Source organism: Lampris incognitus, chromosome 11 (genome assembly GCF_029633865.1).
Source record: "Lampris incognitus isolate fLamInc1 chromosome 11, fLamInc1.hap2, whole genome shotgun sequence".
Lineage (NCBI taxonomy): Eukaryota > Metazoa > Chordata > Actinopteri > Lampriformes > Lampridae > Lampris > Lampris incognitus.
This window is the reverse complement of record NC_079221.1, coordinates 6,967,676-6,994,630: the sequence shown is the minus strand read 5'-3', so window position 1 is coordinate 6,994,630 and position 26,955 is coordinate 6,967,676. Positions and strand designations below refer to the sequence as shown.

General features: G+C 45.3%; 1 protein-coding gene across 1 annotated transcript in view; it reads right to left on the bottom strand.

The window, feature by feature from the left end:
• LOC130120537 (ATP-binding cassette sub-family C member 4-like) overlaps positions 1-26,955 on the bottom strand; it is a 50,808-nt gene that overhangs the window by 9,071 nt on the left and 14,782 nt on the right. The window contains exons 15-26 of the mRNA XM_056289116.1: positions 24,024-24,245; positions 23,387-23,518; positions 23,183-23,220; positions 22,792-22,886; positions 22,086-22,232; positions 15,600-15,679; positions 8,788-8,938; positions 7,856-7,975; positions 6,872-6,982; positions 6,638-6,738; positions 4,971-5,162; positions 2,666-2,821 (exon numbers count right to left, since the gene is read on the bottom strand). Coding sequence (XP_056145091.1) covers positions 2,666-2,821; positions 4,971-5,162; positions 6,638-6,738; positions 6,872-6,982; positions 7,856-7,975; positions 8,788-8,938; positions 15,600-15,679; positions 22,086-22,232; positions 22,792-22,886; positions 23,183-23,220; positions 23,387-23,518; positions 24,024-24,245 — 1,545 coding nt within the window. The remainder of the gene's footprint in view (positions 1-2,665; positions 2,822-4,970; positions 5,163-6,637; positions 6,739-6,871; positions 6,983-7,855; positions 7,976-8,787; positions 8,939-15,599; positions 15,680-22,085; positions 22,233-22,791; positions 22,887-23,182; positions 23,221-23,386; positions 23,519-24,023; positions 24,246-26,955) is intronic.

Genomic DNA, 26,955 nt, shown 5'->3' with positions numbered 1-26,955 from the left:
TGAATTTATGACCGTTTAATGGGCATAATGACCATTCAAAGAAAACATAAACGAGTGTGAATGGGCCTGTGACAGCGATAGAGATAAAGCAGGGCAGCGAGTGACTGTCAAGAGTCCACATCCGAAACTGTCACAGATCCATTGTACCCTCCATAGGGTTCAGGCTATGTGATAAATCATGCTTTACCCGTGGCATTAATCTGGCCTAAAATCAAGATAAGCGTGTTCCCCTGGCAACTGCCACATTAGCCCAGGAGCCGATGTAAAGAACACAGTGGCTCATAAAGGACAGGGCGGACAGAGCTTGGAGAAACGCTAGCGTTAAAGCGGCCCACTCTTGATGCCCCGATCGCCAATTTGACAAAGGTCAGGATCAGAACCGGCCCTGTGACACCACAGCACCAAGGTGGAACATGCGCAAGTCGGTCCAACTTGCACACGTATGCACCACGTATACACAATTCCACGTCTCAATGCAGCTTTATGCGAGTCCCTAAAACTCGGGAGTAACTGTTCAATTTCCGACTGATTCCACCAGCAAAAAATAAAAATAAAAAAATTAAGCTTTCAGGGCTTCATCCCAGTTTCCTATGCCTTAGAAAATGTTCCAGCTCTTTACTTCCAATGAGCTTTTCCCTCTGTCACCAGAAGACTGCCTTGTCATTAAGCCAACTGAAGTCCCAATTCAAACTAGTTTTGTGACATACTTTAATTGAGGATTGAATGTTGGGTTGTAAAAACCGCTTTCAAGCACAGCTTTCCATAGACCGATTATGTGCTCCAACAATTCTAAGCCCTCTGTTTCCCTCAGAATTCTTTTTTTTTTTGGCTAGGAAGCCATCCCTCGGACTTCTATAGAACCTGAAATGGATCCTTTTTAATGTCTCGTGCTAATAAAAGTTTATCATAATCAAATCTGTGGGCATGAGGCAAATAATGAAACTCTTCACTGCCGATGTACTGCGCACGTACCGGAATCTGAAGATTCAACATCACGAGGTAAGGAAACAAGCATCTTCTGTCAAGATATTTTCCATTTAAAAGACTTGCTGAATATTGCTTTACGTCAAAGTTAAAGCAGGAGCACGAAAAATAATTCCCAGATATAGATTTGTGATCAAACTGAGTCCTGTCTTTCAACAAATATATTAAACTGGGAACATGGTACAGCGGATAAGTGTACTCTAATAAATATTGGTAATACTTCATATCATCTCAGCGTCATCCAGCACGATACAGCTACTCATGCGGGTTTACTTATACTTACTCCCAACCTGCCACTTTATGCAAGTCTCTCCTCCTAGCAGAGACAGAGACAGTAAACAAAATCTCTTCACACATCCATCACATCCATCTCAAACTAGTTTGGAACAGCAGTGAAACTTTATCTGAAGCGTTAGTGATGCCAGGAACCTATCAAAGCCATAGAAAAGCATTAATGCACCTGTTTTTGGGCATCTTGGCTGCACCCAACTAAATGTTTAAGACTTGGGCTATGTGACGGTGTACCAGGGGGACTCTAACCGTGAGGATGGGGGAGACTACTCCTAAGCAGCTTTCCCATGTTTGGGGGTAGAGGGCTAATCCTCTGTCAGGGATGGGGAACTGCTCTCTTCACAGTACAGGCCGTGGGAGTCTTCTCCCCTCCTTCCACTCTGCTGACACTCACCCGCAGGCTGGCATTTTCTTAATGCCGTATCAGTTTCAACAAGCGGAAATAAAGTTAAACTGTCTCAAGGCATCCGTTTGTCTCACTTACAGAAATCCCCTGAGTGACGACTGTAATTCTCTTCACCCGTTCTAGCCTTTACACAGACAGGCATATACATTTATTTTATTTTTTATTTTTTTTAAGGGACATGGTTTCTGTTACCGGTGTTCATCTGACAGCGACTGTGGGACATGACTTGGGAGTGGTCGAGATATAGAACGTTCTAGAAGACGTTAAAGCAGAAGTCAACAAGTTTGTGGGGAAAAGTAGGCCTACATAACACGCAAAGCATAGTGCACCTACATAATCAGAATTAGTTAGAGTTATTTAAACTTTATTATACAGACTGGAGACAAGTTAAATGAAAAACCAGCAAAGTGGCTTAGTGAGGTGTTGGGCCTCCATGAGCCTCCAGAACAGCTTCAATGGTCCTTGTCATAGATTCTAAAAGTCTCTGAATCTACTGGAGGTATGGAACACCATTCTTCCAAAAGATATTCCCTCTTTTGGTGTTTTGATGATGGCGGTAAGAGTGCTGTCTAATCCGTCGGTCCAAAATCTCCCATAGATCTTCAAATGGGTTGAGATCTGGTGACTGTGAAGGCTATAGCATATGATTTACATCATTTTCATACTCATCAAACCATTCAGTGACCCCTCGTGCCCTGTGGATGGGGGCATTGTCATCCTGAAAGAGACCACCCCCATCAGGACAGAAAGGTTTCATCATAAGATAAAGGTGATCACTCAGAATAAGTTTGTATTGATTGGCCTTCGGTCCATGATTTTGGTCCACTTATCTCCTCCACAGGAACAAATGGACCTAAACCATGCCAGGAAAATGCCCCCACCACATAACAGGGTCCCTGGACCCCCTCACTGTATATAGTATGATATATGAACAGTATATCAGCAGTACATCCATACCATGAAGGGGCAACTCAAAGAGCATACCTGTGGAATGATTGATATTTTCTGGCGCAGAATGTGAAGACCAAGCTCAGAAGTCAGGAAACCATCAATTGTTATTCTGCCTTTGGGCTCTGCCAGTCGGAACAAGGCCGCAATGAGAGAGCTTTTACCAGCCCCAGTGCGCCCCACTATGCCAACCTATATTGGAGAGATTGGACATTTTTCAAGTGTTTTATGAAATTCTGGGGGGGAGGGTCTATGCGACATTAACTGTGAACATCAGCCAAAAGCTTTACCCTATACCTTCAAACTCTTAACCATACTGGTGTCTACTGCTTAAGTATTATCTAAGGATTGTGACATTAAATTTAAATGCATTGTAAACACCTTGATACTCTAAAATGGAAGGAATCTTTGTCTGTCTGTCGCGACCAGACGAACAGCGCCACTCTGCCATTGCAACACACGTTGTGGTCAGAGGCGGGATTACACCCGAACAGGCACTGCACCAGTAGTAGGATGTAAATAACACAAATATAGAGATTTATGGGCAACGTTATAACCAAGTAGTGTTGCAAAATTAGTAGTACTGTGGAACTGGTTTAATGAATGATCCCTGCAATCAAAATAAAACCATCTCTTCAAAGCACAGTCTAATAATGTTGAAGTTTCTGTAAAAATAGTTTCATGATCTTGAAAGCAATGTGTCATTCCTTTGTTTAACACGATTTTAAGCGTTTGAATGCTAAACAGATATTCTAATGTATTTAATGTGTTATGAGTCTAACCGTACATTGACAAATAACAAGAAAAGCTCCAGCAAAATGAACCTGCCTTGATGCCATGCCAGATACTTATTACCTGAACTGTATAATTTCGTGTAGGAGTGCATCCTGCGGTAATTATAAAAGGTACAGTAGCCTTTTTGTACAGCACATCATCCCCTAAATGGGATACCTCCAAAATAGCGTGTTTTGATGTATTAACACATCATCACTTAATGTTGTCATCAGTCCAGCTGGAACGCCTGACTGAGTCACTTAACATCCTACTGCAAATCTTGTAGAAGGTCCCCACGATAGAAACTACAGCACATGCTTGACTGGAACCACATCACAGAGACAGAGTCTTTCATTTCCTTGAGATGCTGTCTCTCCCTTGCTCTAGTTTACCTGGCCTTTGGCAGTGAAAACGTGTTCTTTTCTTTTTTTGTCAAGAGCAGATCCTTTATGTCATATCAGTTGTTAACAAGGAACGCCAACAAGCCCGGTGACATTAACAAGAGAAGCGCGCCTCTAAAGGTTTGGATGTCAGAATTAGATGCTATCATAATGTATGCATTTCGAGCAGCACCTGCTTGCGCTCTCGGCGTTGTTTGATATGGAGTCATCACACTTTCTCGTGCACTTTTGTACGAAGATGGATGAAAAAATAATAATAATAATGAGGGCGGGAGAGGATGATCCAGTCTGCAACTGCATGGCCCTCTCAGTTCACAGAGAGAATGCAAAAGGAATGTCTAAATCCAAACTGAAAAACTTAATTGTGCATACTCTGTCTAGTTATATTGAAAAACGGGAGCAGGATCTCTGTCACTCATTTTTGGTTTTGAAAGTCTTGTGGTACGGCTGTGTATTCCCACTGGGTTATTTCTCTCTAGGCTGAGCCATGGCAGCTCGGTGGTGTTGTGACGGTGTGTTTTCGTGTGATTATGAACGTGTTTGCGGTGAGGGGATGGAGTAAGAACAATCTTGTAAGTGGTAGGTGCAGGTTTCCTAGTATAAAGGGTCTCAGGGGAGACTGTCAGGATGCACAAAGCCTTTCAGCCCCACGGCATGCTGTGAAGATCCCTCCCATGGGCTGTCAGAGCCGGGGCCTCTCCACTTATCAACCCATCCATTGTGAAATCAGCCGCCCTGGCCAACCGTAGCCATGCAAAATACACCCCCTGCATTAAACACAATTTCAATCATCCTCAACCATCTCCCTCTATCTGCCTTTCTCTCTCTTCCCTCTTCCCTTTCCCTCTTGCACTGCCTCTGCTCTCTGTCTCTTATATTGAATAAACAGTTGTCTCCGTCAGGTAACCCAGAATGCAAATGGGTACAAATGGATCCACTTGAACAGTCTTAATTACATGATATGTATTCCATGAATCGCAAATGGTAAAGGCCCGGAGATTGAGCAGCACAATGTGGTGGCCCTTCAATAATTGATTAGAAATAATGGCTCATAAGAAAGAGGCACGCGTCACACCTCCTACACAAGCTGCACAAGCTGCATAAAACCCGAGTCATGGGCTATGCACAAAAGTTGGAATTCGATTGTCGGAAATATGGACTCAGACCTTTTCTTTGGACCTGAAGACCGCAGTAAGGTTGTTGAGGACCAAAGGCCCGTTGGCACTGTAAGAGAAGCTGACTTGGTCAAAGGTGATGGAGCCATTTTTGGGCCAACTGGGTGGAGGCTGTTTGTTTGTCTCCCAAGGTGCTTCAGTCTCCAGCTGTGTGTACTCAACCACTCGCTCTACTGATGTCATCTAGAAAAATATAGACACACTTCAGTGAGCTCGCCAGCAACAAGAAAAATATAAAACATACCTCACAAGCAGAGACAGACAGGAAAGGTTTGTATAACTCTAATTGCAAGGTTTTTTTTTGTTATTATAAGTTGTTGAAGCTTCAAACAAGCCTGTTCTTCTGTGTGAATAATCTTTTTCAGGGTTTTCTCCCGTTTATTTTTGAGCAGAAAATAAGAATGTGAGTGAAATAACATGATAACGGCATCAAGTATTTAGTCCGTGATGGTGATGACAGCAGCCTTTCCTTCCATTAGCACTGACAATCACTTTCAGGTCAGAACAAATTTGGGTGAGGGGCTAGGGCCAATTTTGCCACATGGACAACATTGTACAGGTAACTAAATATAAAGTGTTTCTGCTGGTTAAACGACTCTAACCTTACCAAATTTATCAAAAAATGCTTGTCTTCAGTGTTAGAAAACTCTATGCACTTTGACTTCAATAAAATATTCCTGCATTATTTTGACCTCAACTTGGAGGCCGATCATTAGATTAGAGAACAAAAGAGGAGTAATAATGTATACAGCTACCTGTCACTGTCAAGTGCATATAGATCCTACACTATATAATAATAACAATAATCATAATAATAACTATTTATTTATATAGCACTTTTCAAAACAAAGTTACAAAGAGCTTTACAAGAGAAAGAAAAGATATTTGCTGTGACTTCCTTTTTTCTTTGGATTTCCCCCCTCTTTTTCTCCCAAATTATACTTGGCCAATTATCCCACTCTTCCGAGCCATCCCCGGTTGCTGCTCCACCCCCTCTGCTGTTCTGGGGAGGGCTGCAGACTACCACATGCCTCCGCTGATACATGTGGAGTCGCCAGCTGCTTCTTTTCACCTGACAGAGGAGTTTCGCCAGGGGGACGTAGCGTGTGGGAGGATCATGCTATTCCCCCCAGTTCCCTCTCCCCTAACAGGTGCCTTGACCAACCATAGGAGGCACTAGTGCAGCGACCAGGACACATACCTACATCCGGCTTCCCACCCGCAGACACGGCCAATTGTGTCTGTAGGGATACCCGGCCAAGCTGGAGGTAACATGGGGATTCGAACTGGCGGTCCCCATGTTGGTAGGCAACGGAATAGACCGCTACACTACCCGGATGCCCCTAACTTCCTAAGCCTTATTTGGTGAAATTAAAGGCTACGAAGCAACATTTTGGTCAACATCTGCATATCATCATCACAAGACATCACAAGATCCATAAGTGTAAAACAAAAAGGAATGTTTTATCAACCTTGTATGGTGGAATAGCTCCAACATCAGAGACTGACCATGTACAGTGTGGAAATTCAAACAGGACAAACCAAACCGAAAGTACATCTAAAACTGTTCAAAGTTTAAGAAATTTAAGAATAGCATCATTTGCTAAAATGTGAAATACTGTAACCAAAGTAATCTAGCAACATGCTTTTGTCCTCACCATATTCTCCACCTCTGCACTTTGCCTGACGCCCCATTGGAACATGCCTATTAGAGTCAGTGCATAGGACAGGGCAAGGCCCACAGCACCAGGCTCCATGTCTGTAATGTTAAGAAAGAGGTCAAAGGTCATTCATTTCTGAGTTTATTTTTAGAGGTTCAAAAATCCAATGTCACAGTGTATTAAGTGTCAGAGATGTAAATGCGTATCCACAATCAAAAACCCATACAGTACCATGCCTGAGATAAAGGCAGCCACAGGCAGTAACAGCCACAAACACAGAGCAGATTCCGTCGAGCCGCACAGCAAACCAGCGCGAGGTGGTCAGGAACAAAAACCAGGCCTCTGTCGATAAAAGACACAACCAAACAGCCATTATAACAATGTCTCCATAACCAGTGTCTAAAGCCTAACACGGGCAGCCTTTCAGTAACACCGGCTGTACACCAAACAACTTTTCAAGCGATTTCACTGTTGCAGACAAACATACAATGTCGGAATAAAATCGTGAGGGTTTTGCTAGAGTTGTGGCGCGCTGCCGTCATCTCGATTGTTTGGTGTAGGGTGGTCATGAAACTCAGTCACAGCTGTTTTAAGTCAGTCTTTTTCTCGTCTTTAAGTTCCAATAAAATCAAATATGTTTGATATTGTCGTAAGTCACCTAGTCTTGGCTAACGCAAATAGTGAAGTTCAATGACATGAATATTGTCAACAACCAACAGGTGCACTCTTTCCTGCACCAAACAGGAAGCAGCAAACTTGGTAGAGAGTAAACTACACAACATGGCGGGGGCTCCGGGGAGGCACCACAAGTCTTGGTTCTCTTCTCTTGTGGAGTGAACAAGTGTCATGACGTGTCTTCCCGTTTTGCACCATGACAGAGTGGAGAAGGAAAAACCTTCTGTTTCTGCTCCATTGTACAAGTTTTTCTTCCTGTAAATTTCCACCAGGAGCAGGATGGGAAATAACCTTGAAAGGAATCTAGTTGTAGTCTTGAAAATAGTGACCCTTCAAGTTCCCCAGTCTTTGCAAAATCTTAGTCTGTGACTAAAAACTCGTTGACTTATGACACATTGTCTTTAGATGTGAGAGGGTGTCAGACTTAAGTCTTTTCAGTCTTCTAGTACATGGTAGGCATAAGTGGCTTTGATGAAGAATGCCATCACCAAAACCATGAACCCTTGGCCCTTTAAAGGTAAATCTTTAATCTCTTCTAACCTGTATGGAGATCTTGATATGCATCAAACATCTGCTGGGACCTGTGCTGAGCTTTGAAGGCACGAATGGTCCACAGGCCTTGGAGCGAGGAAGAGAGGTGAGAGAAAACAGGACTCCGTGCTGCAAGAAACGCACAGATTATTGTATAACTTTGAGGGGAAACGTGGACACAAGCATCTACAAAACCAGACACACAAGGCTGTGCATCTGGTGCCCAATGGTTCAATATCACCAGTCTAAGGCCTTTAAACCAGCAATAAGACTGCACAACGGACTTCAGAATATGTTTACGTTTCGGTTTATTTTAATACTGAGCTGCCATAAAAATTCAATCTATTGCAATCAGTCAAACAGTTGATTACTTCAAACTGCCTTTTTCTTTTAGAATTTCTGAGAGGCGAGGTTCTATCCCATCTACTGCCCAACTGAATCACAGGATATTGACAGGAAAATAAATCAAAAGTTATACGTGGCTCAAGTTCCTATGAATAATGCATGATACGAACTAAATATGCCCCTGATGCCAAGCAATTTCATGAAAGGGTTCCTATTGAGGTCTTTTGTTTGGAATTGTTAAGTTTACAAAACAAAAGACAAAGCCTGAATGTTTCTTAGGAGCCTTTTAATAGAACTTTTGTTCTTTACGAAGATAGGACCTGTCCTCCGCTGTGCATTTGAGCTATCAGTCCAAAAAAAGGACGATGAACTAAGGACTGCCGTGGCCAAGTCATGACCACTTGGCATTTTTCCCATTGTATGTGATGTCATGAACTCTGGGCTCTTGAGGAAACTGTGTGTGGGCAAGCCATAGGCCACCACCACCTTTAGCCTTTATGCTAATGACCAGGGCTCCCTTCAATGGTCTATTAGCATTCCCGTGCTATGTCTTTGTCTCCTGCCACAAATAGACATGTCTCCAGAAATAAACCTACTGGTAGACTCTAGGCGCTTGATGTCCCTGGAGGTTCGCAGGAAGTAGCGACGCAGAAGAAGGAAGGCAATGAGTAGAGGGACGACAGGAATGAGGATCCAGGGGATGACAGTGGCTGCCACAGTGATGACCCCAACAATCTGCAGGAAAACCTGGAAAAGAGGGGAAAAAGAGATGTGAACCGCCGAACAACAGCTGAGTCAAAAGCTCCGCCATTCCGATGGGGGCAACTGCTGGGGTGATGAGGGTTTTTTTCAGCCTGAATGTGAGAAACTCGTGTCAGTTGGTATTGTATGGGATTGTCATCACTGAAATACAGTTAAGGTAACAGCAGATTGTGGGACAGAGGTTTGAGTGACTCACAGCATGAAAGGAAAGAGGTCACAGTGCTAATTCTCACTTAGTCGCAGGTGAGAATTTACCACTTGGCCAATGCAGCTCGTATCCCCGGCTCCCATGGGCTTCCTCTTCAACACTTCCGGCCTATAAGCCTCCCCTGGCAGAGCAGCCAGCCAACAGGCATGGTCACAGTGACTGGCAGAGGGCTCTGGGAACCACACCATGGGTGTCTGATACAGCACACCCGAACCCGCACAGCCCTCAACGACACAATGACTCGTCACTCATGTTTAATGGCCACCTGACACATCCAGACCATTGGCTGCATGCAATCTGAGACCTAATTTGGACTAAAGTCGGTGAGCCTGAGAACATCATAGCTGTCGCACCTGCACCACAGCCAGTAACTCGAAAAAAAGAAACAAGGGTTAGACATTATTTCTAATGGCATGGAAATACTTGACTCTGCGACTGCCAATAATATCCACAATGGTTTCTATCTGTCAAGGTGTAATTAAAACAAAACCAGTGGGTACTTGTACGGTTGTACCAGAAAACAATTTCCACTTAATTTAATTGGTCTGCAAGAGAGATCTTCCTGCGATACCTCTATTTCACTCAAAGGTATATGTTGCAGTATATTCTATTTTTGATCGGCGGATGATAAAATTGAATCCTCACACCCTGAAATTAGAGACAACCCAAGAGATGACTCCTAAGAGGGTGTGATTAGGATCATACTGTTACCGTCAATGGTGTCAGACTAGCCAGCAGAGATGAAAATTTAATTTAGCACTTTAATTACGGATGTTATCAGCCACGTAAGCCCACATTTAAGCATGATCACTTTCAATGGAGTTTCATGATGAAAAAGCCACTTAATTCCATATACAGTTCAGATAAGAAGGTATTACTAGTCTAACCATCACAGCAGTGGAGCCCACACAATCAAGCAGTGAGTGGAAGCTACTGAGCACAACTGATCCCAAGAATTTCACAGTACATAAGCTTCAATCTTAGCCCTGATGGAAGGCCACCGGACTGCAAAGTGAGATGGGGGGGTTGGCGGGCGATTACTCCAACTTGTTATCCAGCCTCACCTGGTCTGGCTTGAACATTAACTGGACAAATACGTTTTTCCTCATCATTATATACCGTGTGTCTTTCGATCTTCTCTTGCTCAATGGTGACGCAGCAATGCCACATACCGACGTGCATTGATTTTTTTTAATTATTTATTTCCTACAGACACTATCTTAGTCGGAGCTGGCGTGGTGGGTCAGCCCAGCATATCTGACAGCTGGGGGGGGGGGTCATCTAAGGGGAGGGAGAAAGAACAGGAACCATTAGATAGGAGTCTCGCCTCCTCCTGCCCCCAAGGGCCCACTGTCGCCAAGGCCCCTGTTTGATGTGATCCATTTGCGTGGTCTGCCGCTTATCATGTCAGCATCGGAGAACACCGAGGAACCCACCCTCACTACACACAGATGGGTCCGATAAGTTGTGATCTGTCCCCCCTCCCACATACACAGCCACACGGACCTCACCCCACACCTCCCCCTGGACCCCATCCCTATCGCGTCCGAAACCACACAGGAACCGAAAACTCCCTGAGCTACAGCCCACTGCACATAAAAGTGGATAAAAGCCTTTGTATACAAACAGTTTAAATAAAGAATTACCTCTAATTGCTCTTTAGCAAGAAAAGAAAGCTACTGCACGCATGCGATTCAGCCATTCAGGCACACTGGGCACACCGCTGTGTCCAAAGACCATTCATATCTCTGCTGACCCTAACTGCTTTATTTTCTAAACGATGCTATCGGGTCTTTGATGTCCAAATAAATGTAGAAAATTGAAGTTAATTGCTATATTTGTGTTCGGCGCAGATAGCGACTGTTGTTCCACCGCGGAGAATAAACACTTCCCTTTAATTAAACATCCCTGAGGATACAAGGAGTCAGTACGCTTCTTTACAAACCCCTTTTCATCCTCCCTTTATTTACTGACAGTGTGCAATATTTCTGAGGAGAGGCTGCCTCTGGGAAAAAAGGGCCAACAAAACGGGAAATGAAGGGAGCGCAGGGCAAAGAAAATTCCTCCAAAGAGACCCTCTGTCATCACTGTTTTCTTTTTCCTTTTTTTTTTTTTAACTCCACACTTTCTCTGACAGAGTGGCACAATGAGTTGCAAGGGTCAGTGGTACTGAAACAAAACAGGGCCGTTCCACCCAGGCTTTGGAACAATAGGAGTGACCCAATCCATTCTGCTCGGCCTTTGGGGCTTTATTTTAGCATTAAATGCCCAGATGCCGTGGCCTTTCTTTGGGAGAAATGACTGTGGACACCTCCTTCACATTTTCCCTTTCTGGGCTATTTTCACTTCATAAAGCTGCAGTCAATGTGTTTTGTGTGTGGTGAGGAGGGTCTGACACATACTGTGGTGGTCTCAGTCCCTGTCTACATTGGTGGCTCAAGTAGTCCCAGGATTAGGCCATTGTGTGCTGTGAAAAGGTAAAAGAAGTCACTTATTTGGGCTCAGTCAAGCTGTTGATTTCCACCCCCCATTTTGGAAATAAGAGAAAGTCTTTGAAATGCACTCTCTCTCTCTCTCTCTCTCTCTCTCTCTCTCTCTCTCACACACTCTCTCTCTCTCCCCTCTAAATCACTTGTATCCAGCAAAGAGCAAGTGTCAACTAACTGCATAGCTTTCTGAAAAAAATGCATGTGAACATCCTTTCTTTGCCTCTCTCACAAAAACAAAGCAACAGTGTTTTTCCGTACACCAGTTAAAAAAACAACACTTGTCAAGTCGCTCAAGAACAAAGTCACTGGATTCATTTTTACTGCCATCATACTGACAGCGTGGTGAGACTCTGGAACACAGCGAGGTTGTCATGTAAATTCTGTGGGTTAAAAGAACCAATGACGAGGGTGTCCGGATGGCGTGGCGATCTATTCCGTTGCCTACCAACATGGGAATCGCCGGTTCAAATCCCCATGTTACCTCCGGCTTGGTCGGGCGTCCCTACAGACATAATTGGCCGTGTCTGCGGGTAGGAAGCCGGATGTGGGTATGTGTCCTGGTCGCTGCGCTAGCGCCTCCTCTGGTCGGTCAGGGCACCTTTTCGGGGGGGAGGGGGAACTGGGGGGAATAGCATGATCCTCCCATGTGCTACGCCCCCCAAGCGAAACTCCTCACTGTCAGGTGAAAAGAAGCGGCTGGCGACTCCACATGTATCGGAGGAGGCATGTGGTAGTCTGCAGCCCTCCCCGGCTCGGGGGTAGAGCAGCGACCAGGATGGCTCGGAAGTGTGGGGTAATTGGCAAAAGTACAATTGGGGGGGGGGGTCCCCCACAAAAAAAGAAAACAACCAATAACCCGGTCCTGCACGGCTGTGTCAGAACAGGTGAGGTGCCAGACCACGACACCATGGGGAGACCAAACATACACAGGCTGGAGGATTTTGTTGGCCAGTGCTCGCCATCAAATGACCAGTTGTGGTACTGCTAAGAGCTTACATACACACCCACAATGACAGCACACTCATCGCATACTCATTTTAATTCTTTTTCTCATTTCTCGTTTGTTCGTTAGCTTCAGGACTTAGCACATCCTCGGCTACAACATGTAGTCCAGCTCATCTTCCGGCCTCTCGCCTTATTGTGTCACACTTTGTGATTTTCCACCTCGTGGAAGAAGACAATGGCACTGTCAGCTAACAATGTTCAGTGGGGATTCACGGCATATATATTTCCATACTGGTCCCTCTCCCTGTGTTTCTCGGGCTAACCTGGTATGTGTAACGCCTGGAGCCAGTGCATTCTTCCCTTCCTCTGTCACCCGTTTAGCAAAGGCCAACGAGAGAGCTGGTGAAATCCCATCCCGTAGCGCTCGCGGTTACGTCAGCAGTTCTCATATCCCGCAAAGCCGCAGAAGAGGCCTAACACACAATGTAAAGACTCACAAAACGATCCACCCGCCAGTGTTTTCAAACAATAGCCATCTTTGCTCTGCGTGTGTGTCTTCAGTGCCTCTCTGCGCCAGTGTCCTACGTGTAAAACACAGGCGTGCGCATGTGCATGCATGCACATATGGATGCATGCATGCATGCACGCACGCGCACACACGCACACACACATCACCTTCTCCTCCTCCTCCTCCTCCAGACAAACACATCGTTAACCGTTGTAATTTATGATGAAGCAGAGCCAGAACAAATGTTGGCAGCTAACACTGGTGGTTTTAGCGGGTTATAAGCAGGCAAGTCTCCCTCAAACTAAAGGTACAGACAGACCCAGTTCTCAAACCACAATGTGCACTTATGCAACTGAATTTAAAAAAAAATTTTTTTTGTAAAATTTGTAAAAAAAGGGGGTTTTAGTCACTGTCCACCTGTGGCTGTTATCTTAGCATATTCATGCTGACAAAGTCAATCTGACCGGACGGTTAAGAAGAGCAATGAGTGTCGCTATGGACCCCACAGTTAGCGGTGTGACTTGGTCAAGAGCCTTCACAAGGAATTCCCCAGCTGAAAGGCCCCGGTGCTCACCCCTCATTGTCTTGCCCTCCTCCTCTGCCCCCTCTGTGAAAATAGAGGCAACCCAGGATTTAAAGGTCAAGTCCGCACAAAAGCCGACCGTCCCCAAAGCCTGAGGTGCTTTTAATTGACATTTCTGTCTTTGTCCTCCGATCATAAAGAGGGGAGGGAAAGAGCCTTTTTTTTTTCTTCAATATACTAAATTACAACTAAATGAGACCTGTGGAAAAAGAAAAAAAAAAGGGTCCTGGGATGCGCCCAGGTTGCCCCAGCTTCAGGGGAATCCCCTTGTTAGGCGTGTATAGGGCTGGGAAGTGCTTACTACACCATAAAGGGCTTGGCTCTGATGTAAATCCCCCACACAGAAGCAGCCTCTCCCCATAGAGAGAGATAAACCAGTTAGGGCATTGTTTATGAAGTTTCACTTTATTCCCCCCCCGACAACCATTTAAACAATGACTGTGGGGAAATGTCCCTCTGCGAACGAGCAACAATGGTCGGGATCAGCAGCTTTTCTGCTCGGCTAATGCTTTGATAAAAACAGGGAAAATCTTCCTTCCTGAAGGCATTGAAGACCGCCTCATGAAGGACACCTGCAAACAAGAGTGGAAAGAAGTGCAAACAAAAGCACTTTGTCCAAATGATGCCACCTTTGTCCTCTCGCAATCCCCTCCTGCTTTTCGACTAAAGCAAAGGAACACATTTTGAGTTCACAACGTGTCCCATTGTACATCCAGTCTTGCTTGTAATTTTGTGTCCTACCCTGATGCAGTAACCCATTTTACAATGGCTAAACTGTAATTACTGCATGCTGATGAATGGATCCTGCGTTTCATGGTGACAACACTGGTAATGACTGTGATATGAGGGATCAGATGAGCGACGTACAGAATTACGACACGGACATGTGTGCAACACAAGCCCATTTTCTGTCATGACCTGCTTCGCTTTCACTGGTTTTTAGTTGGACCTACGGGCCCTTCCGCAACCTTATTATTTTACCCTGGCCATTATTCACCTTATTATCAAAATAGGGGGAACTATAGAAGACAAAAAGCCTTTGTGGGTATGATCTTTTGTGCTTTCAGCATTTAAGATGGCTTTTGTCTCCTGTGAGATGGGTATCTGCCACAAACATCACTCAGGCATTGTGGAGGGGGGGATTCGTTTTCAGCGCTGCTTTGTTCTATTCTCTGGCCCCAACCAAGGAGCCACGCCTGCTCCTCTACCTCAAATTGTGCGGTGGACATTCCCTTCTTTGTGGTGCTAGTTGCATGAGCTGGCTCATCTCCGCAGGCTTTCGTGGGGGATGATTATAGCGGTGGCACGGTGGCATTTGGTAACCCAAGCTGGCTGTGCGTCAGGGTGGCCCTTTGGCTACTGTGCCTGTAATACTGTACAGCAGGGGGTGGACGGGGCTGAGAGGGGCAAGTTGACTGTATCTCTTTCGGCCCACTTGTCCCCTTCCCGCCCCCACCTCCAGCACCTCTCCTCGCTCTACTTATGTGAACGCCACCTGTGCCCGCCTGCTTGAAATTCTCTCTCTTTGGCCCCCTAAGTGATCATTTTTGTCAGCAACTTTACCGCTCCCCTCACCTGTCACACTTCCATATCCCCACATCAGGCCCATCTTGCTGTGGCCATTATTTCTTCTATGGTGCCTTTCTCTCTACCAAACACTTGCTTAGTCCGCGTACACATTCTCAGGAGACGCCGCCTCTGTTGTGCCACACGGGGGGAGCCACGCCCTCAGCCTATGTGCAGACACTTTTATTAAATCTGTGCAGGCAGGCGCTGGGCCGCGCTGGCGGGTAATCCTACAGTAATTGTTTCCAGATTAGGGGACCCGGACCACAAAGCAGGCTTAGCCAGGCATGAAATGGCCTCCCCAATGCTGCAGCGGCAGCGACCAAACCTGCCGAGGTGAGACTCACCTGGATAAAGTCCACAAATGTCCATGGGAGCAGAGAGTCCAGGTGACCAATGTCCTTAGAAAAGCGGTTGAGGATTCTTCCTGGGAAGCCACATAAGAGAACAGATGAGATTAGATTAAATTGGTTATGTGTACAAACCAATAATTCCATTTTCCATGTCATTTTTTTTTCTTTGTTGGTCTACTTTTGTGTCTTTGGTGGTCTGTAAAGTCATTATGTGTGTGATTCACCCCCTGAAAACACAGAAAATGTTCAAAAGTAATAGTGGGATCTCTTTTTTTTAATAAAGTATGCGAATGAATGGAAAGAGAAGAAAAAACATTTAGAGCAATATTCAACACATTTTCCCTATATAGCTCGAGCTGGAATTAACATATATATATATATATATATCTCACTCCATTCAGTCAGCTCTGTTGAATAACTGTTACCTGGTTTCCCTTTGTATTGACAGCAGACAGCACAGAGCCTATATGCTGAATGCCATATCAGACAGAAAAACAGTGACGCTTATCTAGATTAAACAATGAATCATTATTTGACCCGCATTTCATAAAGACTGCCCTACTCTAGACTGAATACGTCGGGGAGCCCTTTTGTTTGCGAACAAAGGGGCAACAGAAGCGGCGTACTTGCCTTTCTTTCTGACTGGCAGTGTCAATGACGTTAATTGAGTTGCCTCCAATCTGCTCAGGTGTTCATTATTTGGTCCAGGGCTCTGCAGGTGCTCTAGCAACCCTTTATTGTGGCTCCTTTAGAAACTTTGCTCCCCTCGCCTGATCCCACAGCACATAAGATTACACTCCGGCTGCTTTCACACACTGTTTACTGCAGGGTCTGTGATAGCCAATCCCCACACCACAGCAGCCAGAGGCAGGGAGGACAGAAAGCCCTTTTCTATTTCAGGGCCCAAAGGAAGACTTCAGACACTTAGTGACGGACAAAACCTCACTGGAGGAAAGCTCTAATATTACATTTACAAGAAATAGTCGAAAGTTAAGACATTGTCTAGCTGTGGATCTGTAGTCTGCAATGTTCGTTTTTTGCCCTATACCTGGGGTAGTACTTTGCCGTGTTGTCATGGTGTTTCCATACTTAAGACAGCCAATTTTTTGGGGCGTCTGGGTAGCATAGCGGTCTATTCTGTTGCCTACCAACAGGGGGATCGGTGGTTCGAATCCCTGTGTTACCTCCAGCTTGGTGGGGCGTCCCTACAGACACATTTGGCCATGTCTGCGGGTGGGAAGCCGGATGTGGGTATGTGTCCTGGTCGCTGCACTAGCGCCTCCTCTGGTCAGTCGGGGTGCCTGTTCGGAGGTGGAGGGGGAACTGGGGGTAGTAGCGTGATCCTCCCATGTACTACATCCCCCTGGTGAAACTCCTCACTGTCAGGTGAAAGGAAGCGGCTGGCGACTCCACATGTATCGGAGGAGGCATGTGGTAGTCTGCAGCCCTCCCTGGATCGGCAGAGGGGGTGGAGCAGCGACCGGGACGGCTCGGAAGAGTGGGGTAATTGGCCAGATACATTTGGGGAGGGAAAAAAAATGGGGGGGGGGGACAGCCAACTTTTTACGTGTCTCTCACTGTGATGTAAAAAAAACCATGTTACTATCTGATGGGAATGTCATAAGCTAGGCAGCTTGGGATCGTCCTCCGATTAAAGAACTGCACAAGCATGCAGACGTGTTTATTTAGAGCGCACGGTGGAAGCCGGCAAAGAGGGTGGGTCGTGGGGGAGAGGATGCAGAGAGGAGGGAGAGGATGGGTCGGCATTTCGTTGGCAGAATGTGCCATCGTGGCATTCTGAAGGCAGTGTAGTCAGGGCAGCAGTGACCTGAAAGTCGCCTCCCCGGCACCCGGTGAGTCTCGTGGAGGTGGGCCCTGTAATCACCTCTCTCCACGGCCCTAAGCAGCTTACAGCTTTATCCAAACTGCCGCTCCCTCCCAAAAAAACATGCATGCAGACGAGGCCGGGCTCCCCATAACAGCCATTGCATAAACCCAGCCGGAGCATTATTCCCTACAACAACCCAGCAATGCTCCAAATCAGCACTGATTCAAAGTCAAGTGGCGTAAGCATGTTGTACACTCGGAGGCAGACTAATCTTATTCACAGTGTGAGTGCCCCTTTAGCATGGAGACATCCTGAGGGGAGGGTTCAAGTGAGAAGGGAGAGTGCTGCAAAGATATACTGTTGTTACTTGCACCAGAATCTCCTCGCAGAAACAGGGGAGGGGGGTATTTGTCAAACTGTGTTTGTAGAAGATCCTATAATATTTAATGTAATTTTACTGTCTAAGCCATAGATGACCCAAATCCATGCATATCTGACAAACAAAGGCCAATGAGAAAAGGCTGGGGTTTCTGCCCGTTACATCATACCGTGGTTAGAGAGTGTTAGAACAGAGAACATCAGTCAACCATCAGCTGTTTGACAAGCGTCTCAGTTGACACCGAGTTTCAGCGGGGATGAAGTAAAGGACCCATCTCCGTCTCTCGCAGACTATAGAGGGGATACGTTACAGCGATGCAGTTACACAAAGACATTCGGCACATGGAAATGCCTATGAGGTAATACCGGCATAGGACAATGGCTTCAATCACTACGGGTGGCTGTCAACAATATCACCTTTTGTGCAGAGGAGGGTATAGACATTTCAGGATATCAGCTGCATTAGTATCAAACAATTTCTCATGGTTTAAGACTCCAGGGGTGATTTGCACCACTTTTTAAGGCTGAGGAAATATCAAGCCCTCCCAACCAAGGTGGCCCCTAAGGTGGAGATATTAGACGAGCAGGGTCCCCAATCACAGTTAAAGAAGTGGAACAGTGGGGTCTGGCTGGAACAGGTTGTGTGGCAAATCATTGTTCCCTGTAAACATTTAGATAAGAAGGCAACTCTGAGACGCTCCATGTGTGGGCCCCTCCACCGACGGCGGGGGCCTTTCAGTGAGGAAAGAGCGATAGTGGAGGGCAGACCAGGGAGGGGGCTGCCAAGGCTGGAGGTGGCACAGCTCACCTGCACTTCCATGAGGGGCCCCAGGGGCCCCGGGGGAGCCTTCCACCGCCGGCACCTTGCTGCCAATACTAATACATTCTAAATCCATTCTCTCCGCTCCCACCGCCAGGCTCCTGCAATCTCCTCTCCTTCCCTTTCATGCAATTAAATAGTGGAAGTGCCGAGCGAGGGGGAGCCCTATCAGCCACACTGCACACACACGCACGGCTCCATCTCCACATTCAATTTACACACCTCGATATCATCATCCTCTCTGCAGCACTTCCACCACTTCGCGCCTAACACTCTCGCATCCCAAAGCTGAAATACAGACATAAAAAAAAAACAAAAAAAAAAAACAAACATGGCCTCTGTAGACACAATTAAAATCTGACATCATTGACTTGTGAGGATCTAATGTCCTCAGTGTCAACAGCAACTGAGTGACACCTGGCAGAGTGGCAGCATGCTACGCTGATACAAAAGAGGAGAAAGTTGGAGTTGCGTGTGCGTCCGACGTGTGAGTATGCGTGTGTGTGTGCGCGCATGTGTGTGCATGCGTCTGTGTTGACTGAGAACCCACTCCCTGACTGTACTGATGAGCAGGAGCCCTGGCCTGCAGTCTCTGAGGGGATTAGCCCACTCAATGACACTAAATTACAGGGATCAACATCAGCTCAACACATCCATTGCTGTCTGCATGGCTCTAACTGGAAACCGTTCGGATGCTGAGTCCTAATAAGTCGAAAATTAAAAGACTCGTCGCTGTACTGCACCATAATGACTTCATATGAAGTTTCCTGACTGCAGATGAAACGCCTATCATATAGTTATCAAACTCAGCTACCCCTGAAACAGCTAATGCCGTTTCTCCAAAATGCAAATATTTACAATACCAAAACACTATCTTCCAAATCACCTACCTTGTTACAGCGGGGGGAAAAAGATAACCACAATATGGGAGTCAAAAGGAGCAAAGGCATGTAGCGACTGATACGACAGAACCACAATACCTGTCCATCACTCATAATTCACCCGTGCTTTGCTCCCATTGTTATAAACCACATCCAGCGGACAACAAATAAGACCTTTGCGCAGCGGCGCTTGAAATGGTAACCTTTAACTCGGGGGAAGACGGGAGCCAGCAACCATCAAACACGAGCCTTTCCCCTTACACATGTAGGCAGTTGTCAAACTCTTGACAACAACACGCAGGCACACAGTTACAAACGTGTTACTCACACTTGCGGTGGCAATGGGAAGAAGTGGTTACTGTACGGTGACAATTTTTTTTTAATTTTTTCTCCCCAAAGACTAGAAGACAGAAGCCAATGCAATAAAAGAGAAAGAAAGAAATAAGCTGGGGAAATAAGAGTAGGGCCACCACATCGCCGACAGCTAGCTTTGTCTTGTTCTGTTGCGTTCAAGTGATGGATTTGGTTTAAAAATACAGAGAAAGAGGAAACAAGACGCGTGACATCCTGGCGAAAACAATACAATTAAGACTGTTTTTTCCATCCTGTCGGATAGTTTAAAAAAAGGGTCACGTTTGTGCTTAATCTACGGCACAGTGGCTGTTGGGCAGAGACGCCGAGTCTCTCTCGACGGTTGTCTATAAATCCAGTCAATACAAACAGTGAGAGTTGTTTGCCAGCCCGGGGGCCGGGCTGTAATGACCCGACTGGTCATACAGTGGTTACTGATAGCAGGAGGCAAAATCAGATAGCAGTGTCTGTTAAGCCTCTCCTTTACTGCGCTATTAAACCGATTATTACATTATTCAAAGTGTTTGTTCTCCTCCTGCGTGTAGATTACCAAGGACGGCACACCCAGATAAGCCATCACGCAGGGCTGATACGCACAACAAGAGCAGCGGTAAAAAACAAAACCATGAGATCAAGACCCGCGGTGTTTGCTCAGAATACAGCTCTGCAGAAGGAGAGCTTTGTCAGCCGTGCGCCCACTTCTAACGCCAGCAGAAACCACAAGCCACCAAAACACCCGAAATTCATATTTCGACTTGTGTTAGGGGCTTACGATGACTCATTATACAGAAACAAGTTTTCCTCCATGCTGAGAATTCCCGTCCGTGCAGATTTGTGTTGTACACGCGTGTCAGTGTGAAGAGATTAGGCTGAGTAATTATCCACTGACAGGTGAACAATGCCCCAGAAAAATTAAACTTATCCAAGTGGGCCACTTGACAGTTGAGTTTGGATATGAATGACAGATGGAAGTGACATTATCGCACTCTGGGGAAAATTTAAAAAAAAGAAGATAATAATTGGCAAATCAAAATTATAAACAGCACGGTAGGGAGCAAGAGATTTTTTTGTATCACCACTAAATTACAGTGGTAGTCTTAAAATCTCTGAAAATATGATTTTTTTGAGCTTCTGTCAATTTAATAAGTAACGTTGTTTTATTCCTGTAGATAACCTACCAGCTCTCTCTCTCTATCTCTCTCTCTCTCAGTGAAGGTACTCATAACTGTAGTGTTTAGGTTTTTTGGAAAATGGGTTTTAGGGGTCATGTCCATCTGCTGACTCTATTGACTCAACAGTAACAGGCTTTAAAGCTGAAGAAATAATAAAAGATTTCCAATAGAATGTGCAAGAAAAATCTGCCTGTGATTACGTAGCGCTGTAGTCCAAACACAACCCTGTGTCAAACACTTAAACCAATAGTATTCACTCAATATCAGTTTGTTTTGGGGTTTTTTTGTGCTGGCTCATGGTTAATAGAGAAAGCAGTCTCTACTGCCTACTGTCACATAAAAAAAGTCCTGCCACACACTTTCTCAGTGAATTGCATCTACAAAGTCCCGACACCCAGCAGCAACTGATTTTAAAGATGGGTCTGGTGTTCAACGCAACTAACTCTGCTGATGGCCATCAAATAGCGCCTCTGCTTAAAACGTCAATGCTTTAAGTTAAAGTCTTGAAAATCTCCCAGATTCTTTGGTTCTTATTGGCTCGTCTAATCTCAATATGTTATTATCAATTAATTATTTGCACATTTAGAAAAAAAAAGAACTTATTTTTGATATGATAAAAAAATACAAAATATTAAAATGAAAAAAATACAGCTCAAATATTACAATAGATCATTAAGAAAATAATGTCTATTTGTCTGACAGTTTAAAGTATTTTTTCCATGGTTTAATGTGTAATTAGAGTCCAATGGCAAGCTGTGGAGCTAGAGACAAGCATAGGAATGCATGTGAAGTCGGGCAAAAGCTGGCATGCCTAAGTAGCAGTCTGTCCTCTAGTGGTGAGATGCTATGACAACACCCCCTGCACAGGCTCCCATTCAGTCTACGCTCGGACACATGAAATTTAAGCGCTCCAAATATGATCGTTCCTGCTATCAGACCACAATGAAGGTACGATTATGTTCACACTGAGGATAAACATGTTTTCTTTTGTTGTTGTTGTTGTTGTTGTTTTTTTACACGAGCTGGATGTGATGGTGGTGGGTAATTTACCTATAGGATTGATGTCGAAGAAGCGAACAGGGGTCCGAAGGATGGCGTTAAACATGCCGTTATGCAGGGTCTGAGCTGAGCTGACAAGGACGTTAAAGAAGACCATGCTGCGCAGGAAGCCAAACACCACAGAAGCCCCCGTTAAACCTGACCAAGACACAAGGTACAAATCCATCACAAGGGGCAGGCTGATTTCCCTGCCTCTGTTCCCAGAGGGTCAGTTGTATACTTACGGTACCATTGTTGGATACTAATAAGGAAAAAAGGAAGAAAAAAAAAAAAGAATACACACACACACACACACACACACACACATAGTATATATATAATCCAGTGAGTCAAGTAAATTCTTTATGAGACAGTACAAGCCTGTTTCATGCCATAAGCTCTATATATATTTATATATATATATTCCCTCTATGATTAAATTTGTTTTTCCCCTTAACACTGATCTATCACTGTGAATACAGACCCTGGAAGACTGAAGATGTGAGGAGTCACGGGTAGACAATCAGAGCAATCCAACGGTAGAGAAGAAGAAAAGCACTTCTATCTCCCTGAACACCTGAGGCCCACGTACAGACGCTGGGCCTTGAAGGGCCTTGGGCCGCAGCCAAAGAACTGTGGATGTGCTCAGTGAATGGCTGGCATATTCACAACCTCAATGCACACAAAAAACGGCGTGCTCGTGGCCGCCGAGCCTCACCTGCGTAAACACCCAGGTAAAGGTCAAGGTCCAACTGCCGAGGCGAGCTGCCATTGAGGTGCTCCGTCACATTGATGTGCTCCTGTTCAGAGGCCCTGCAAGTCAGCCACAAAGGAATCAAAAGGCACAAGGACAAATAAACACAACAGCCATCAAAGAAATAATAAAAACGGCAAGATGGAGGCGCAACACAAAACACTTCCATCCTTACTTGAATCACAAGGTCATTTTCCCACAAGCAACAGATAAAGCTAACAAAAACCTCATCAGCTGAGATCACAGCCTCCCTTATAAAACCAACCAATTCATCGTGTTCTGAGAAAATGCCATGCTGCTGAGTTAAGCAAACTTGTCACATAGCACTTAATCTATAAACACCAAAACCTCTCACCAATGAGCGAGCCACCAGTCCTGGAGAATATATGTTATCTAAATGAAAGCAGAAAACGGGTGACAGAATTCAAATGATGTTGAAAACCCAATGAAGATAAACAGTCTTGTAGATTTTACTCAAACACACTTAAATGATTGAGATAGTAAAAGCTCGGGCCTGAAATGGAGCCGGAAAACATTCCATTGGAGAAAATGGACTCACATGAGCTAGAAGGTTGAGCAGGACAAGGGCGGCGAGGACCAGGAAGTTGGCTCCTGCTCTGAAGTACTTCACATACAGCTGGAGGCCGATGGTTCCCTCTGAGCGACTCTCCTCCACCATGGGCTGCACTGCCTGCAGATGCATTCCAGAGTCAGTGTAAATTACCCCGTGATGCTTTATTTTAGGCGATCCAGAGCACAGTGGACAGGCTGTGTACATGCTGCCATCTAGTGGCTGAGCACTGGAGGCCAATGGTAAAACAGCCTAATGGAGTGGTCCGGTTTGGAGTCGTACAATCCTGAAGTAAATGTATATTTTTGAGCCATGGGTTCCCTGAGTTCTTTCTCTGTTAGAGTAATGAATGGGTTTTTCTAATATACGGGCTCAAATAAAGGCTGTTTTAAATTCAGACACTTTGTTCTGTGAAATAAAATTGACTGGCGAACCTCCATTTTGTGAGTCATCTTCCAGGTTGGCCTTCAAAGAAAAACATGATCCCTGAACCAATCAATAGCAACAAACGTGTGCAAGTCCTGGTCAATACAACTTTATATTGATTTTTAAAAAATCTTATTACAACATAATGTCAGCCTATATAACGTCAATTTCAGTCGCTGGGCTCTTTCACTGTACCTACCACTGGAAGCTGGTCGACTCCCTCCATCAGTGAGTACAGGGAGGAGGAGAGAGAAGGCATGGAGCTCTCCGAGAGGGTGTGTGGGGAGCAGTACAGAGGGCCGGGGATAGGGGTCGTGCCCTGCCTTCCCTCCTCCAGGTCCTCTTCCTCCTTCAGCAGGGAGGTAAAATCTACTCCGGAGCTTTGCAGCTCACTGTATGTCCCCCGCACCACCATCTGACCCTGACAAGAGGGGAACAGAGAAGGGTTAACTACCTGAATATAGACATACACACGCACGCACACACACACACACACACACACACACACACACACACACACACACACACACACACACACACACACACACACACACACACACACACACACACACACACACACACACACACACACACACACACACACAGAGTAACAGAATTCCCTCCTTTTGTTAATGAATGCCTTGCTGGAATTCACTGTTGCTGCCATGAAAAATTCTTCTCAGGGCTATGTGCAATGCCCTGGCTTTAACATACCAGTAAGGTTTTGACCCTAATCCTCAGAGGTCTGCATTAAAATACATGGGAGCCAAGTAAACTTGTCAGGTATCCCCCGTCTTTCTATCTGAATGTGCATATCTTGATCTGCAGTTGTTATGCACAGAACTGAATGACAGAGGCCAGCATTTGGACAGAAATTAGACATGGACCCTTTGATAAAGTAAAGTCTGCAGATGTTTAAGACATTTAGACATATGATTCCCACAATCTAAAGAAGAAAGAAAGAAAAATTTTATTTTATTTTTAGCACGTCTACCATAAGAGATTATTATTGCTGTTGGTTTGGGTTGTCGGAAAAAATTTGAGCGCCTCTCCTCCACTCCACTAGCCATTTCCTTCTCCTGGCTGTGACCCTTACTATTCAACACACACACACACACACACACACACACACACACACACACACACACACACACACACACACACACACTCATCCCTTAGAAACACATTTTGAAGTGAGTGTTATTTTGAGTCTTGAATAGACTTCTTTCTTTTTTTATCAACAATTACAAGTTCAGCTGAGCATAACATCCCTGACCTTAAACTTATCTCTGCATCCTCCTCTTGTTAAATGCCAACGCAGCCGTGGCTGCTGATAGAAATTCAGAGATGAGTTTTGAATTTAGGGGTCTGCCGTAGCATTTTACCTGAGGAATAATGAATCATGTGACAAGAAAAAAATATATATATGCAAAATGCTATCTATCCTATGTGTCCAAATGTATAATTCCACATGAACATGGCAGCAGTGTGAAAAAGACACTTCAGTCTCTTACCATTTGTCTGCTCCAAGAGCAAATCTCTGACCTGATGTTGAGGCCACTCGTGTGAAAATTAAGGAGATGAGTAATTGTATTTTCTGTTATATTGCTGTTGTGTTATTCTGTACATTATATTGGACTTCATATGCTCCAAATCAGTAATTTCAGAAACAATCAGCCCAATGTGGAAGCATCATATTCTACACTATACAATGTAGGGTATTTAGCATATACAAACTCATAATACTGTTAAAAATATGAAATTGTGGGGCGTCCAGGTAGCGTGGCAGTCTATTCTGTTGCCTATTAACACAGGCATCGCCGGTTCGAATCCCCGTGTTACCTCCGGCTTGGTCACACATCCCTACAGACACAATTAGCTGTGTCTGCTGGTGGGAAGCCAGACGTGGGTATGTGTCTAGGTCACTGCACTAGTGCCTCATCTGGTCGGTCGGGGCACCTATTCAGGGGGAGGGGGAACTGGGGGAAATAGCATGAGCCTCCCACGCGCTACGGCCCCTGGCGAAACTCCTCACTGTCAGGTGAAAAGAAGCGGCTGGCGACTCCACATGTATCAGAGGAGGCATGTGGTAGTCTGCAGCCCTCCCCCGGATCGGCAGAGAGGGTGGGACAGAGACCAGGACGGCTCAGAAGAGTGGGGTAATTGACTATGGCCGGACTCGATGAAGCATCAATAATTGGCAACGCTGTCTTCGGGAGGGGGGCAGAGTCAGCTTGTGTTCGTCACATGAATGCGTCTCTCTGTGTGTCGGAAAAAGCAGTGGCTCGGCCTGGATTTGCCTTGTCACGAAAGTGGGGAGGCATCTCCTTTGAGACTGCCGGCCGGAGAGATGCAGTTGACGAGTGCATGTACGAGGGTGGGTGTTTGAACTAAAATAGGGATCGATTGGCCACTAAATAGGGAGAAAAAGGGAAAAATCAGAAAGAAGAAAAAAAAAAAAGAGTGGGGTAATTGGTCGGGTACAATTAGGGAGAAAAGAGGGGGGGGAAATTAAATTATTTTGTGGCAGATGTCGTCATCATCATCATCAGTTCCGTAACCTATGGAGGTCGTAGGAGCACAGCTGATGCCTCAACAGGTTGAGTCATCATTGTGTTTCAGTAGGGGGAGTACATGGTGGTCCCTATTTCCTCTCCAGGTATGGATGGCCGTTGGTTCACAGAGGAACTCATCCGCCCTTTGACAGGTTTTGTTTTTAGTCCTGCTGGGTGTCCACACACCCTCCTCACAACAACCCAAGGGTTGAAGTGGGGGTGCCAATCTAGTCGCTGACAACCCGACGGTTGCAGTTTAACGTCGTACCCAGGACAGGCACATGTAACAGGGCAGGAAAAAAAAGTCTGAAGTCGGGGTAATGACATTGGCTGTTATCATAAATAATCATTATTAGCAGTGCCTGATCACTGATGTGAAGGTTAGGGGATATTAGTTGCCCCTGACTTGGTGTTGTTCTCAAGTATAAAAGCAACACACTTGCCGTCCATTGTTGAGTTAATGGCTGCCAGCCAGGACAGACTGCCACTTTTCAAATGAAGACTGCAATAAACAGAAGCATGGAGTATTTTTGCTGATTCATTGAATAAGAGGACAGAATAACCTTGAGTAAAATT